Here is a 17,517-nt window from a genome sequence, read left to right as displayed (position 1 = left end):
CTGTTCTGTTGTAAGTAATCTTAAAGATTCCTAAATGCATCTACGTCTGGAAGGCCAAATAAAGTGCTTTTGTTTTCGCCTAGAAACACACAGCTTCTCCCTGACATGCTGCATCAACACTAACTGCAGTTACTGAAACCAAGCCTTCTTTCTTTGCGTGCACATTTGGGCGGCATTATGCAAATATTTCCACATAGTGACCTAGATATGTGTGGGCATGTCAGAACGTGCCGTTTGAGGGGGGCGTGGCTTAACTTAAATAAAGAATATCTCTTTGGTTTTGAGACTTTAGTCTTTGCAACTTCAGGGATCTTATCTATGCACAATCAGCTTGTAACACTCCCAAGAGAAAGGAAAACTTGAAATCACATCATATGACCCCTTTAATGTTCCTGTTGCTTTCTTTGTCATGAACGTTAATCAAACAACAAAAAACACAGAAAAATCACTTTTGTAGCTTTAAAACCGATTTGTTAGATTTAATTTATAGTGAAAACTATGCAGTGTTATTGGACATTTGATTATTTAATTTCTGTACCTGACTACTGTTAGACTTAACTGAAAAATGTAAAGCACTGCTTATTTCATTTGTATCTTTGTTCTGTTATTTATCTATGCTTGTAATTTGATAATTTCCTATGCTGATTTACTCACATACAACGTCACCCCAATCATTGATTTTTTTTTTTCCAAAGAGCTATTGAAGTCATCTGATTTTTTTTTCATATCACAATATATATCGCCGGGAAAAAAATATCGCAATGTGAGTTTTTTCCAATATCGTGCAGCCCTACTATGCATCATGCCCACTGTAATGCACGGCCTTTTATGCTTTCGCATACTCAGGACAGAGTATGATAGAGCAGGTTTGTGTCATGGCCTGATCTCATTCACCATATCCTCCACTTTCCTGTCTACCTCTACTATCCTTTCAATTATAAGCAAAAGCCCATAAATGACAATGAGAAAAAGTTTTCATAATAAAGGAAAGGCAAGCGAGATTCCCCTGCTGGTTCTAATTAACAGAACAGAGATAAGAGGCACCGCCTCTCTTTCAGCCCACTGGCTAAATTGTAAAAAGCTTCTGGGAAGCAATAAATTTGCTCAATTGATGTCATTTGGGAACGAAAAGGAACCTTACACAGAGCAAAGGACAGTCTTCACCTGCCGTTTAGCTCTAATCTGTTTCATATGTCCACTCCATGAAATGTTCACAATCACTTCAGTGGTCAAAACGTAGAAACGTTCTCAAAACGATAATGGAATGTCATTCCAGTGGAAAGTTACTGCTGCAAAATCTCACAAAGGAACATTTTCTCTCAGGGTAGAAGATATGGCAGGACCATCTCTCATTTATCAGACTACCGCAGGCCTCTATCTCGTCTCTAAGTAAAGAAGAACCAGGCTGTTGAAACATATGTAATGCTTTCAGTGTCCTATCTGAGCTGCTAGATAGGGCCGCACTATCTTTCCCCTGGAAATACTGAATTGTTGTATGTTCTTGCCAAGGTGAAGAATGAGATGGAGAGAATCTGTTGCTCCTGCTGTGTATTTCTGACTCAACCAGACCTTTACTTTTTTGGGTTGTTTTGGGGATTTTTGCCAAAAGGAGGGGAGGTTTGTAAGGTAAAATATGTATCTATAAATAAGTATCTGCACTAGGCCTATGTATTTAAAAATTCTTGTTATTTTGCATTTCACTGCTGCTATACTTTAAACTTGCCTTAGTATGAATATTATTGGCATTTATCACTAATTGCTTGTGATGTTTCTCATTAGCAAGTGGATAAAATGCTAAATGAAAAGTATATGTAAAATGTGATGCTGCAAATAATTGATGGAGAGAATGTCCTCTAATAAACAAATTGACAAAAAATATGGACCGTTCAATTCTGTGATTTGACTGTAGCAAACTGATAAAAGCCTAACCTAAATACTACAACATTTGAAAATACAGGTTCTGTATTGGCATCTTTGTGCTATGGCCAATATATGGCCAATGCTCACTTAGTATGTACACTTGTAAGACTATTCTACTACCTGTTTGATATCTGATTAGTTTTCAAATGTGCACGCTATCCTGAGAGAGCAAAAGCGTGCAAAAGAGCAAAAAACAATAAATAATAAATACCAAACTGCTCTGCACATCTCCCCAAACACAAACTCATCTATGTTTTCATCTTGTTTTCATCTTTTTCACCATTCTGTGCATCTGTATAAAATATCTTTGAGCTCTTCCTCCTTGTTACTTGTTGACATGTCAAGAATAATCTCTCCTGTCTCTGTGTGCACGACTTTCTGTATGAGAATGAATTCTGGGTTTGTAGCTTCAGCCAGGGTAGTGTTGTGTTGTGTGGCATGTGCTCAGACAAGGCTCAAAGACAAGACACTGTGAGTCTGAGAGTGATGTGCTTCAGTCTTGTAGAGGGCATTTGGCTTTAGTGTCAACTTCTCAACCTGAAACTTCAACTCGGATTTGCATGAAAGAAATCTCTGCTGTTGCTCAACACTCCCTAATCCCTATCCTCAAACTAACCTGGTTATGGTCTGCTTGCTCTATTCAAGACCATTTGAAACTCTGTTCGCTGGCATTTTTAAAATATGAAATGTTTCAGGAAACATACACTGGGGTCCAAAAATCTGAAAATGCATTGAAAATCTGGAATTTAAAATCTAGTTTAAACCTGGAAATAATATAATTGATATTATTGGAGAAGTCAAAATGATTGCACTCCCTGTAGTATGTGTTTTAAATAATGTTGCAAATGTATATACTGTAAATTATTAATTTTCTGTTAATTTAATGTAAATTTGACATTATATCTTTGATTTTGAATTGATTTGATAACAATTGCTATTTGGTCAAAATGATAGATCCTCTGATCCCTGAAAAATCATTTTGTAAACCATTGCAGTGCACATTCATGATCATTTTCAAGCTATACAGTTAGGAACAATTTATTATTATTTTAGCTGTTGACCAAAACATATTCAAGTTACAGTTATATACTTTAATATGGGCTTAAAGTGCACACTCTGAGCTTTAATTTGAGGGTATTCTCATCACAGTTGGAGGAAAGGTTAAGGAATTACAGCTCTTTAATATGTACCTCCCCCCTTTTTCAAGGGACCATAAGTAATTGGACAATTGACCCAAAAGCCATTTCATGGACAGATGTGGGTTCAAAAGCGTTCGTTATTTGTACATCAATAGAAAAAGGTCAAAGGTCTGGAGTTGATTCTAAGTGTATCATTTGCATTTGGAAGCTGTTGCTGTGAACCCACATTATGAGGTCAAAGTTGCGCTCCATGCAGGTGAAAAAGACGATTGTTATGCTTCAAAATCAAAACAAATTCATCAGAGAGATAGCAGAAACATTCGGAGTGGCCAAATCAACAGTTTGGTACATTCTGAGAAAAAAAGAACGCACTGGTGAGCTCAGCAACATAAAAAGGCCTGGATGTCCATGGAGGACAACAGTGGTGGATGATCGGAGAATCCTCTCCATGTTAAAGAAAACCCATTTCACAACATCCAGCCAAGAGAAGAACACTCTCCAGGAGATATGTGAATGAATGAATGAATGATGCATTGATATAGTGCTTTATTGTGTATTGTTGTACACCCAAAGCGCTTTACCATCATGTGAGGGGGTCTCTCCTCAACCACCACCAGTGTGCAGCATCCACTTGGATGATGTGTGTCACTGTCAAAGTCTAGAATCAAGAGAGCAAATAAAGAGGGTTCACCACAAGATGCAAACAAAACCTGATTAGACTTTGCCAAAAAAAAAACATCTAAAAAAAACCAGACCACTTCTGGAAAAGCATTCTTTGGACAGCTGAAATTAAGATCAACCTGTACCAGAATGACAGGAAGAAAAAAGTATGGAGAATGCTTGGAACAGCTCATGATCCAAAGCATACAACATCATCTGTGAAACATGGTGGGATCAGTGTGATGGCATGAGCATGCATGGCTTCCAGTGGCACTGGGTTACTGGTGTTTAGTGATGACGTGACAGAAGACAGAAGCAGCCGGATGAATTCTGAAGTGTACAGGGATATACTCTCTACCCAGATAAAGCCAAATGCAGCAAAGTTGATTGGACGGCGCTTCATAGTACAAGTGGACAATGACCCAAAACATACAGCAAGGACTTTTTGAAGGTAAAAAACTGGATTATTCTGCAATGGTCAAGTCAATCTCCTGATCTCAACCCGATTGAGCATGCATTTCACTTGCTGAAGACAAAACTAAAGACAGAAAGACCCACAAACAAACAACAACTGAAGTCAGCTGCAGTAAAGGCCTGGCAAAGCATCACAAAGGAGGAAACCCTGTCTCTGGTGATGTCCATGAGTTCTAGACTTAAGGCAGTTATTGTCTGCAAAGGATTCTCAACTAAATATTAAAAAGGAAAATTGTATTTGTTATATTTATTTGTCCAATTACATTTGAGTCCCTGAAAATGGAGGGACTGTGTATAAAAATGGTTGTAATTCCTAAGCTTTTTATTATATTTTTGTTCAACCCCTTAAAATCTGCACTTTAATTTCATCTTGATTGTTTCATTTTAATTCTATTCTGGTGGCATACAGAGCCGACATTATGAAAATTGTGTCAGTGTCTAAATATATATGGACCTAACTGCATATTGAATAAAATATCGTTTTTTTTTTCTTTTTAAATATACGTCTAGTGTCAAACTCTAACAGACAGGCAATCAGATATGCAGATATTGTCCTGACTTTACATGCAAGGCATGTAAGTGGCCATGGAGCGTCTGCCTTTTTTCGATACATGCTCCTGGCCTTATTGTGCACAATTATTACAGACGTCCCCAACAGCAATTTCAAAGCCCTTCTGTTTCATATCTTTACTTTCATTAATTGTTGATTGTAAATTTGCTCTACAGACTCCGTAATGTTGTCCAGATGGCCGTCAATTAGATTTGAGTCCTTGTAAATTCCCTCTTCATTTCTGTGCGAAGCCATGGGGGTGGATCAAATAATGGTGGAGTTGTGTTTCCTGTTGTTTCCTGTTTTTCATCTTTCTTGTTTTCAATCTTCCTTGAAGCTGGCATTAAATAAGGTTGGCCGCAAGCCTTACAATAAGAAAAATACTTAGGTTATATATTGATGGTTTATTTATATGTGGTTATTGTGGGAACTAAGCCTATTATTTCATTAATAATTTATATTTGCATGCATTGTTTTATGCATTTGGCATGTGTCTTTATCAACTTTCATTTCCGTTTAGAGAGATTAAAAACTTTCACTTTTGAATGTGTTTCAAACATTCTCTAAAACAATTTACAAAATTTAGTTCAGTAACTGTAAATGTCTTTCTTTATTCAAATAGCACATAATTTATTGTGGAGACTTTTGTGGGGAAATCAGCAGTATGCTGATATACTGTATATAGTGTGATTGGATGTGTAGCCTTTGACATCATCAAAAGGATATGGGGGGCATTTTTCCTTCCTTAATGTGGATGACCCTATTTATTTTTGCATCTTCTCTATGTACTACAATCTTATGGTTAGTTGCTTTTTATTATTTGCATTTAGCATTGTTTTTCCCTGGTGTTTGATCAGAACCCGTCTGTGTGTGAGTGAACTGAAATTTCATCATATTATATTCATTTCTGGCAATGAAGCCATTGCAATGTCCTGTTATAAAACGAGTGAAAACAAGACACCATAGTTGTATTATTTACAGTTTGTTCCATCATGCTTAGCGAGGCGGATGAAACTGAAAAGCGTAAATCATGGGCATCTGTGTCAACCAAAATATCTCGTCAGAAATAAACGCTTCTCTCCTTTGAGGTTTGCAAGAGGAAATGAGAGTTAGAGTAGAGAGAGGATGGAGAGATTTCTATGACAGTGGTTGTGGCGGAAACGTGAGCACACACAATATGTTTACGATGTTTTCATGCTAATTATTTCTAGGACACGGTTCGGCCCCCAGAGAAACCGATGCATGTGAGAACATCTGCTGTTTCTCTGTACAGGTTATGAAGTTAATTGTAATAAAGTTTAAGGGCCAGTTCACAAGAACTAGAACTATAAAGATAACTTAAAAATAAAGGTGCTTCAAAAGGTTCTTCAAGCGATGCCATAGAAGAACCATTTTTGGTTCCACAAAGAACTATTCAGTCAAAGGTTCTTTAAAGAACCATCTCTTTCTTACCTTTTTATAATCTGAAGAACCTTTTTTCGCCCAAAAGAATGATGTTAAAGGTTCTTTATGGAACCATTTAGACAAAAAGGTTCTTCTATGGCATCGTGAAGCACCTTTATTTTTAAGAGTGTATAACGCTAATTACAGTAGCACCCACACCAACAAACGTTAACATTCTGTTTATTATGGATGGATTCTGATTGGCTGTCAGTGTTTTTATCATTCATCAGCTGGAAAAAATTATTCTGAAAGTCATTCAACGATAGTTTCTCTTTGACATAATATTCAGAGTATTCAGAGTAGTCTTAAAAGTTAGTCATCTATTTTTTTCTGCGAGATTAGTTTTTATGTCACTTACATAAAAAAACATAGATTGGTCTGATCTGAATCCGAAAAGTTAGTTAAACTAGTTCTTAAGACACGGTTGTAAGTGGGTAGTAGCGGCAGTGCAAATGTGGCACAAATGATGCAGGATGAGTGTAACTTTTAAAAGGTAGTTTAAATCCCATACCTTATGCATTTAATATAGTAATAGTAATATGTATTTGTCTTGCCATTATAGTGGAAGAGAGTGGATATTTTATTGCATGGAATCTTAATTACCATATATTTTTGTTACAGTCCCTTTGGCATTATCGGCTTCGCAATGACGTCTAGATAAAGCACAGTCTTGTTTCCTGCTTCCAGTGGAACACAATCCGATTGGCTTGTTTTATCACAGTCATCGCGATTATATCATAACCTACACCAATCTATTACATTATCTCTGCCTAAACATATTTCTATCAGTGCGAGTCACTCCTGAAGGTCACTTCCTGTAGTTCTCATGCCCTGCTGTTTAGCGTCCCGGCTGGCAACTAGACTCCTGTAATCCTGTGGGATTAAGGCCTTATTGAAATCCCTATCATATTTTTGCTTCTTTTCAATCCTTTTCTATTCCTTCTGCAGAAATGCTCTGTGCATCTCAATGATATATCAGCATTGTGTTCAACTTGTCTGTTCCCCCCCCCCTTGTCTCTTTCTCTCTCCAATAATCCATCCTCCCCAGGCAAAGGTCAGGGTGCGTTCAGTTGTGGCGGCCTGGCACCGTCGAGAAATGCTAAACAGATGAGCACAGGGAGGGGCAGAGTTTCATTCCTCGGCTCTGAAATCTTCTAGCAATTGCGAAAAGTTTGTGTGGCATCCCTGGAATGCTTTCACATTAGTAATTTTATTATAATTACACACACACACGTGTGTGTGTGTGTGTGTGTGTGTGTGTGTATATATATGTATATACACACACATTTTATTGCTACAGTATTGAATTATGCAAGTTTTCATTTTTAGTTGCAGTAATAAAATAGCCTAAATATTGCTAGATTCTGGTGGGACTGTTCTGTTCTAGCCCAGTAATTAAAAAAAAAAAGAGCAACTTCACTCAACATATTGGAATGTCTGTCCATTATGAGAGCTGAATGAGTCGTCAGAATCCTTCTCAAAAGAAAGGATCCTTCTAAAGCGGCTCGTGTCTCTGCCAAAGCTAATTGGTCTTTATTTCACGAGGGCAGAATGAGGGATAAACCTGTGTCTCTCTGCCAACAGCATTCTGACAGCTGGGAGGATAATAAACATTTTCAGCAGTCATTATCCAACCTTAATGCATGTGGTTTCACATTATTACAAGAAGCATTTGGCGTATTTGTTTAGTTTTTATGATTAATCGTGGCAGAGCTAGAAAGACACAACACCTGACGTGTCCTGTTGATTGACTCTGCCAACGAATGGGAACGGCAGCGTAATCTGAAAGGAAGTGAGGTAATTGTATTTAAGGAGTAGTAAAGAGTGGATTTGGGAAGGAAGGAGGATGACGGTGATTGCAAATATCTGTGATAAAAAGACGCAGGGTTATCCGCGAGTGCACACTTTGTATGGTGCTGGGCGATCGATTCAGTGTTCTGAGGAACGATTTCTCAGTCCAAACTGAGGATACCAGTGCTGAGTGTGTTCGGATGCAGGAGCTAAAGTGTGTGTTGCCCAGGTACCTTCCTTCATAGCCTCCAATTCATCTTTCAAAGCTGAGTTCCAAGCCGACTTCTGGGGGAGTAGCGGCTCATCTGTATGACTGGTTGGCTGGCTTCGTTTGCACACATACACACCACTCGCTCTCGCCCCTTTCGTCACACACCTTCATTGTCCTTTGGTGTGTGAGTATATATATATATATATATATTTATTTTTTTCTATTATAAGCTGAACAGTTTCCTATATAAATCTTGTTTGTATATATATTTATTTTCCCTTTTTCCTTTGTAGTTATATCCATTGAAAACTGAACTCTTGAACCTATCGAATTGACTGCGGGAATAGAGTGGACCGGCATCACCCGATATCCGAAACTCTTAGATCTCTTTGACAAGGTGTAAAGGAGTACCAGTGATGTAATGATTTTTTTTGGACAATTGTGCTTTGCGTATATGAAAATATAATAGAATTTTGAACTAAAACCCTCGATTTCTTGTGCATTTATTCATTTTTTATACTTTCATTTTGTAGTTGTTAAAAACTGTAAACTTATTTTGGTTTGTAACCGGTGGCTTTTAGAGCTCATCTGGGTTTATATAAATATTGACAGGCTGACTCCTGTCTGGTGCCCGAACACTTTAATTTAGTTATTTAAATATTGATTTAAACTGTTTTCTGGGGCCCACCACCATTACATAATACTGTATATACAGTATATATAGGGGAACCAGGGCTAGTGTCACACTTTTTATTCCAATGCATGTTTCTTGTGGTTTGTTTATTTTTGAAAAGCAATTTCTTTATGAACACAAACCTTAAAGGAGTCATGGACTGAGAAATCTAAATTCCATTGATCTTTTGACATAGAAGAGGTCATACTATAAAAAATGTATTATAAAAATATCCTGTAAGTTTCAGAACTCCAAACTTTCTTGTAAGTCTAATAACTGCTTGTGGAATGTGCCACTTTATTACGTAACTTTACTGTTTAGCCCCACCCACTGATTTGCACATGCAGTGTTAATAACTAGAGAGGCAAACGCAAGTCTACGCAGAAACTCCACGATAAAGATGGCTCAGAAGACAACAAGATGCTATGCAGTGCCTAGTTGTGGAAAAACGCAGTCTTTGCATTTCCTTCCTCCTTATCCCAACGTTAGGAAAGAGTGAATACACTTTATTTTTAATTAAGTTTCAGACCATGTGAATAAGAACTTGGTCCTTTGTTCACTTAGAACTGTCTGAACTGTCCTGAGCACGTGTCTTCTTCTTGCTTTACGGCGGATCACAGACTTATAAGTGCATTACTGCCACCTATCTCTCAAATAGACCATTGACAATCTATCTACAATCTCAATTAGGAGTGTCAATGGTCCATTTGAGAGAGAGATGAGGAGATGCGTTGATGCGTCTGTTCCGAAGTGAGAAGGAAATATTACTGTATTTTTTAGTTTTCTGTTTCAGGTATGATTCTGTATGTCCATCAGTTTACACTGTAATGATGCTTGCAAACTCACGCTGTGCCGCGAATCGGTCTGTTTGAAAACTAAAAGACGAAAAATAGACGTTTCCTCATGCTGAGAGATAAGCAGATGTATGTGTGTGAGAAAATATATTTGGTGTTAAAAAAAATAAATGACACAGTGGATGGTAAGAGCTCCTATTCTCTGTTTTTATTTAAGCTCCATTAGATGAGGCATGTTCGGAACATTCTCTTGCCGTTTACTGTTGCTGTCGGGAACTATTTTTTTAACGAACTTGCTTCAAAAAAGTAACATTTCAATAAATACATTTTTGGTTTTAATATTTTTTATTGTGTGGTAACACAATGAGTTATTCACGATACAGCACAGCCTCTCGTACCTTATTGCTTATATATACTGTATATATACAGTGGTGTTGAATCATGAACACTGACCTTAATTGAGGCAAGTGAGGCCTGCAGTTCTTTAGTTGTTGTTCTGGGTTCTTTTATGACCTCCTGGATGAGTCGTCATTGTGCTCTTGGAGTAATTTTGGTAGGCTGGCCACTCCTGGGAAGGTTCACCACCGTTCCAAGTTTTCTCCATTTGTGGATAATGGCTCTGACCGTTGGTCTCTGGAGTCCCAAAGCCTTAGAAATGGCTTTATAACCCTTTATAGACTGATACATGTAAACTATTTTGTTTCTCATCTCATCTGTTCTTGAATTTCGTTAGATCGTGGCATGATGTGTTGCTCTTTAAGCATGCTTCACTTTGTCAGACAGGTTTTATTTAAGTGATTTCTTGATTCAACAGGTCTGTCAGTAATCAGGCCTGGGTGTGGCTAGTGAAATTTAACTCAGCTTTCTAAAATAATGTGGTTAATCACAGTTCTTTCATGATTTAACAGGAGGGGGCAATTCATTTTTCACGTAGGGCCAGGTAGGTTTAGACAGCGTTTTTCCCTTAATAAATGAAAGCATCATTTAAAAACTTCATTTTGTATTTACTTTTACTTTTTGTATTACTCATTATCTTTGTGTAATATTCAAATTTGTTTGATGATTTGAATCTGTGGGCCAAATACCTTTTCACGGCACTGTGTATATATATATATATATATATATATATATATATATAATTATGGGCTTTGAGGCTTTTTGAAAGTGTTACCTAAGAATAACTTTGATATGGAAGGAATAGTGTCTTAAAACATGTTTATACTAAAAACTAAAAATAAAGTTTTATAAGAACTTAATGATCTCAGACCAAGATGCTGCATCCTTGAATGACACAATTGTATGTTATGGGACAGTATTTTAGTATTTACCTCCTCTTCCATGATTTATCAGTCTGAGCTCCATATGTCACAGCTCATGGCCTGGTTTGGAGATGTTTTACGATGCAACATTTTTCCACCTGTAGAGCCAGTACAGTTATTACCTCTGCTTATTTATGTGTTCTTATGCATTTCATTAACCCAATGACAGTTTGATATAGACTGTATTTACTCAAAGGAGAGAAGCTATTACTGCTTTCCTTCGGGCCGCACATGTGCGAGGCACACCAGTAAGAGCTAATCTGTAGATCTACATGTGTAATTGCTTTTCAAGTGAGATGGGAAGTCTGTGTGTGTTATTTGAAGCCATTCATTAGCCCGGCTAGCTCGTTTGCTGCAGGCCCTGATGGTTATTGCTGTTGTAGAGAGTATGAAGCAACAGGAGCAAGTAAGATGAACAGACTGTTAAAATGCCTCCATCTCACCACATGTGCCTTAATGATCAGCTCACCATATGTTATTCAATGGCAGGATATTAGTTTTATAACACCCAATCACACAGAATGAATTCACAATGGACCGTTCAACCTAAAATGGCCAAAAACGGAGGACGTTCTGGAACATTCCAGGCCTGTAGACAGCGCTCATGCTAATTCAGAAAGGCAGGGGAGTGTAGAGGGAACATCTGTTGGGTTTAATAAGGTCACGCTGCACTCTCTACAGCTGCATCTGAGGCCCCTTAACCTCAGCAAATAGATACGCCGCTGCTTCAGATACGCAGCTATGCAATTTACAGCATGAAGGGTGCATGTGGTCCTCTGACGGTCAATTATGGTGTAAATTGGGTTTTTTCAACCCAGTCAGTGGGTTTGCTCACCAAGCTCAGGTTTATAACATGTGTTTTTAACATTTCATTGTTTCTGAAGAAAATGTGGTTGCTAATAAACCCAAGACAAAAGAGACTGTCTTCAAGTTTGTATGATATTCTGGACTTTAGGTTTGGGTCCCTCTGAAGGATTTTGTCATCAGTTTTATACTTTTTCTACTAACTTTACTGTATTAAAGTGCACTAAGAAACATTTGGCATATATATATATATATATAATAGCATAATAAAGCGAATAAAGAGTTTTATTGAGAAGATGATTATTAAGGAACCTTAGCATTGTTATGTAAGCTTATATAATAAGACTTGGATTTTTTTCATAAAATTGCTTATATACATGACATTCTCCTCATTCTACCCTCATTTCCATCCTCTCCTTTTGATGACCCAGGTTGCTCATTTTGGGTGTTTTTTTTCAGTTCACTTAGCCCAGTTTGCTTACTGTTCTTGTAAGATCTGGCAACAAGTGCACCTTTAAAAATTTTACTTTTTTACTCACCTGAATAAAAATGTTACTTTTCCCACCTCACCTGAATATGCAGAGACAACTGTAAGTAATCAGTTTGTATGTTGATTCTGAGAAGTATAAATAAAATTTCACAACTTCTGATTACATTTCTGTTCCCTATTCTGTTGCAAATTTACACGCCTTTAAAGGAAGATATGTTCTGTCTGCATTAGTGGTATAATGTTGATTACTCCAAAATAATAATTAAAAAAGGATATAAAATGTAAATAATTGATTTTATAAAAGAAGTTACTCTCTCTCTTCTGTTAAAAAGTTTATATTATTTGAGTTGTAAATCCGTCTAAATCATAATTTTCAGGTTTTAGGCATTACTTTAGCATAACAGCATAACAGTTTTTTAAATTTGATGTAATTTTACACAGAAAAGGTTAATAACACATTGTTAATGTCTTTTAGCTATAATATTGAAATAGTATTTCAAAATTTTTTGGATTGATTTTCTTCCGTTTTAAGTGTCTCACTGTAAGTTTTTTGCATTTTTTTAAGGAAAGAAGGGTTAAAATGTATTTTTATGGTAGTTAACTTTATGCCTCAAATGCTTTTGGTTGAGTTTAACTTATACCAAACCCAGAATATTCCTGTAAAATGCTATTTTAACTATTTTTATTTTCGTCAGTGTGAAAAACATAGTGTATACATTTCAGTTTTATGCCGCCGTGGTCAATGTCCCAAAAGTCTGTTGGTCAGGGATCTGTGTCCTGTTCCCTGAGGGGCTCCTTCAATGATCTGTGTCCTGAAAAGCGACTGATGGAGTCTTTGTTTTCAGCTATGCCTGCATATCCACATTTAATCACCAATTAGCAGCTCCTCTGCATCACATTAAGAGACTTGCTGAAGCGTGCTGTTACAGCTGGCTCTTGATTCTCTGCAAAAATGTATTATTTCATCATTATGAGCTAATACAGAGATAACAGACAAGAGATTAGATGTAGTTAGTCGAGTTAGTTGTGTTGGTCGTTTGTAAAGCTTGATTTTTATTTCAAAATGAGCTACATTTTCTCTTTTGCAGACAGAGAAAATAAAAGCTATCTCAAAGAACTCTGAAGCCTAGACAGCAAAGGTCTTCTTAGAGGGGAATTAAAACATTAACTTCAGGACTTGTCTTAATCTGTACAGTGTAAACCACTTTGATATCTTCTGAACATATCTCTTATGTGTGTAATCACCACTGAGGCCTTGATGTAAACAGTTTCCATTTATGGACCACATTTCCATGTTTTTGAGCCGGACCCAAGTTTTTTGGTGTTCCGCTTGAGGCTGAATTACATAACTGAGAACCCCTCTATCTCAGAATACATGCATGACATCCTCTCACAGACTCCTTAAATCTGTGGTTAAGAGGGAATGCAGTAAGGGTGGTGTTGTGAATAAAGCAGATATACTGAATTAATCTATTAATCTGGGTTGATGAAACATAATGCTGTTTAAAAATAAGCCTGTGTCCTTTTAGTGTACTTCTGAAGGAAGACTTACATTCACAGAGTTTCAAAATGTAGGCAGCAAAATTATACCTTACCTTTTTTAAGATAGTTTGTTTAACCTAAAGGTATCATCTCATGTATTCTTCTATGGGGAAGCCTTTACCATAATGCATGGTTAAAATTTCAATGAAAAAATGTGTTCAGTCCATATACTGAAACATATTTAAAAAAGTTTTATTTAGGTCTAAATTGACTTATTTTACCCCGAATTATTGTGTGCGGTTGTAAATGTTTTTGAGCCGGACCCAAGTTTTTTGGTGTTCCGCTTGAGGCTGAATTACATAACTGAGAACCCCTCTATCTCAGAATACATGCATGACATCCTCTCACAGACTCCTTAAATCTGTGGTTAAGAGGGAATGCAGTAAGGGTGGTGTTGTGAATAAAGCAGATATACTGAATTAATCTATTAATCTGGGTTGATGAAACATAATGCTGTTTAAAAATAAGCCTGTGTCCTTTTAGTGTACTTCTGAAGGAAGACTTACATTCACAGAGTTTCAAAATGTAGGCAGCAAAATTATACCTTACCTTTTCTAAGATAGTTTGTTTAACCTAAAGGTATCATCTCATGTATTCTTCTATGGGGAAGCCTTTACCATAATGCATGGTTAAAATTTCAATGAAAAAATGTGTTCAGTCCATACTGAAACATATTTTAAAAAGTTTTATTTAGGTCTAAATGGACTTATTTTACCCCGAATTATTGTGTGCGGTGTGTTTTATGCTTGGTCCATTGCAACTTGCAAACAGCAAGCTCTGTTGAAAATCTGCTGTGATGCCACCTATGTAGAATGTGTCAAATTGGTCACTAATTAGGTTACATTTTATTCAGGATGCTATCGAGGCAGCTCACTAGGTATTGAAAGAACCATTTGTTTTTTAGGTTTAGTTAATATAGTTTTAGTAAAAGAATAGTTCCCCCAAAAAATATAAAATCTGTCATTTACTCATCCTGAAGTTGTTCCAAACCGGTATGATTGTTTTTTGTTGTTGTTATTGAACACAAAAGAATATATTTTGAAGAATGTTGGTCATCAAAAAGTTGACAGTAGCTATTGACTTCCACATTATTTTTTTTCCATACTATGGAAGTCAATGGCTACCGGCAATTGCTTGGTTACCCACATTTTTCAAAATATATTCATATTGTGAAAAAAAAAAAAAAAAAAAGTTGGTACAGCTTCAGAGTAAATGATGACAAAATTTTCATTTTTGTGTGAACTGTACATTTAAATTTGTGAATTTACTCCTTAACTTACATTAACATAACATTAACTTAATGCCGAGTTCACACTGCACGATTTTAGCCCGATTTTTCACTCGCCGACAGGTTTTGCGAAATCGCCGACAAATGCCCGAAATCGGAGGCAAATCGGTGCTCGTTCACGCGAGTGACAATCACGCAGTGTGAATTATCAAAGGCGCGATCTGAAGGAATCGCCGATGCGATTAATGCTGAATTGAATTGTGAACTCGGCATTAAGTTAATGTTATGTTAATGTAAGTTAAGGGGATTTTAATATTCACATAGATAATGCAGAAAACAAAACTACAAAAGAAATTATAACTGTTTTAAATACTTTTGACCTGATTCAGCATGTGCATGAACCCACTTATGTCAGCAGGTTGAAGCGACCCCAGTAACGTGATATTTAGGGCCTGGAATGTGAATTGTACCAGGAGAACTCTGCCAAAAAAAATTGTATTTTGCCCCCGAACGCGATTTTTACTGGGGGACCCCCTCGAAAGCAATTGGGCTATTTTCAGGCTAGTTTTGAGTAGTAATTGGGTGGGTTTTGTAGCGAAAACCTGGCAACCCTGCACCAGACAGAGCTGTCGGCGATTCTTCCTATTGTAAAGTCATGCAGTCGTCGTTCCATCATGCAGTGTGAACACAGCAACAACTAAATGCTACCCCAGATCGTCGTTCAGTGTGAAACCAACAGTGATGCGACATCTTTGAAAATCGTGCAGTGTGAACTCGGCATAAGAAGCAAAATTGCATTAGAAAATAAGTGAAAGATAAAGTTTAAATTTATATTTTTTGCTGTTGGAAAGTCCTGATGCAGTTTTTTGCTTATCAAGTAAACATCTTTTTTTAAGGATGTCTGGATATTTTTGCAGTGTACGCATAACAAAACTAATGAAAAGAGAAGAAGCAATGGATATTTGGTGATTTATTGCAAACGCTAACACAAAGGAGCTAAGCATTTCATCAATTCAGTCTGTGGGACTTTGACATTGGCCTCTAGGGGTTTCACATTGGTTTCTATTGTTTTATCAGCTAATTTTTCTTTATCTATCCACCAGGACCAGCCTGCAAGTCAGCATCCCCTAAACTGGAGCGTGAGGAGCCTGAGAAACTGCTGGATAAGGCCAGCGAGAGCGGAGCCTCATTGAACGAGCTCTCCACATCCAGCTCCGAGACGCACTCAGAAGCCACGTCCCCCCAGGATGGGGGTCCCATCCTGGTGTCACGCGGTGAGGTTGTGGGGGGCTCGCTGGCCCCGTGTGGCGCCCTGCACTCTGTTTCTCGACCTCCAAGCACTCTTACTCTGGGCCGACCGCCCAAGAAAGGTTCCTCAGTGCAATGGATGGAGCTGCCGGATAAGAGGAGGAACAGCGAGCTGTTCCAGTCCCTCACCAGCGGGGTTGGTCCGCGGGAAGGTGTGGGAAGCGGTCTGACCCGGAGGAAGACTCTGGAGAGGCCCAGCGTGGAGGAGGAAATGAAACAGTGTATCCGAGATTTCCGAAAGATCAAGATCCCTCCGGCGTTCCCAGAGCGCAAAAGGCAGTGGCAGTCAGAACTGCTTCAGAAATACGGCCTTTAAAGGAAACTCAGGATAGGCGGCTGGATTAAACTATCCAACTGATTCACAATCTCGCACAATAGATTGCCCAACAGACTTTAAAGTCCTCAAAGGCCTTGATTCACACTGAGAAACCAAACAATTGAGTATCAGAAAAGAGAAGGAAGGAATTTGAGCCAATGAAACATGTTCCACTTTGCTCCATTTTTGTTCAGATTGACAGCACCATTCATATCTTTGAACTAGACTTTAAAAACCTACCAAAAAGTGGTGATGGAGCACATTTAGATGAAAAGCCATTCCATCTAGAGTCAGCTATATAAACCTTTCCATTGTCCAGAAGGTCTGCAAACAGGGCTCATAGTATAAACTACTGAACTGACAGACAGCGTCGGCTATCTTATGTAGCCAAAGTGGGAAGTAAATTCTAGTTGTGTCCAAAAGAGAGATGTCACTGTGCATTAACTAGTTGTTCAGTTTGGTTCTATACAAATGACGCAGATTTAATGTAAATGCGGTTGTCTCTACCTACCTTTGTTTCAAAGATTAATTTATTTGTAGATGAAATGGTCTGTCTTCTGTATAAATATATTAGGGCTACCAAACTATTTAAAATGTTAATCAGATTACCATATGCTGATTATTTAATCAAATTGCAATTAATCACATATACAGTGCATTCAGAAAGTATTCAGACCCCCTATACTTTTTCAATTTTGTTATGTTACTTTGGGATGGTACTCTGCAGGTGATGAACAGTGCCTGGTTTCCTTCAAACATGATGCTTAAAATTGAGGTTCATCAGACCAGAGAATCTTGTTTCTCAGAGTCTGAGGGTCCTTCAGGTGCTTTTATGTGTTTTGCACTGAGGAGAGG

At 37.6% G+C, this 17,517-nt stretch overlaps 1 protein-coding gene across 1 annotated transcript in view; it reads left to right on the top strand.

Moving 5' to 3' along the window:
- The window catches only part of LOC107589145 (BTB/POZ domain-containing protein KCTD8-like), a 35,370-nt gene extending 18,155 nt beyond the window's left edge, over window positions 1-17,215 (top strand). The window contains exon 2 of the mRNA XM_016277497.1: window positions 16,142-17,215. Within this exon, the coding sequence (XP_016132983.1) occupies window positions 16,142-16,662 (521 nt within the window). The 3' untranslated portion in view covers window positions 16,663-17,215. The remainder of the gene's footprint in view (window positions 1-16,141) is intronic.
- Window positions 17,216-17,517: the final 302 nt, after the last annotated feature.

The sequence above is a fragment of the Sinocyclocheilus grahami genome, unplaced genomic scaffold, assembly GCF_001515645.1.
Source record: "Sinocyclocheilus grahami isolate Dianchi unplaced genomic scaffold, SAMN03320097.WGS_v1.1 scaffold112.1, whole genome shotgun sequence".
In the NCBI taxonomy this organism is placed as follows: domain Eukaryota; kingdom Metazoa; phylum Chordata; class Actinopteri; order Cypriniformes; family Cyprinidae; genus Sinocyclocheilus; species Sinocyclocheilus grahami.
Note: the sequence above shows the minus strand (reverse complement) of the source record. Positions and strands in the feature narration are given on the sequence as shown.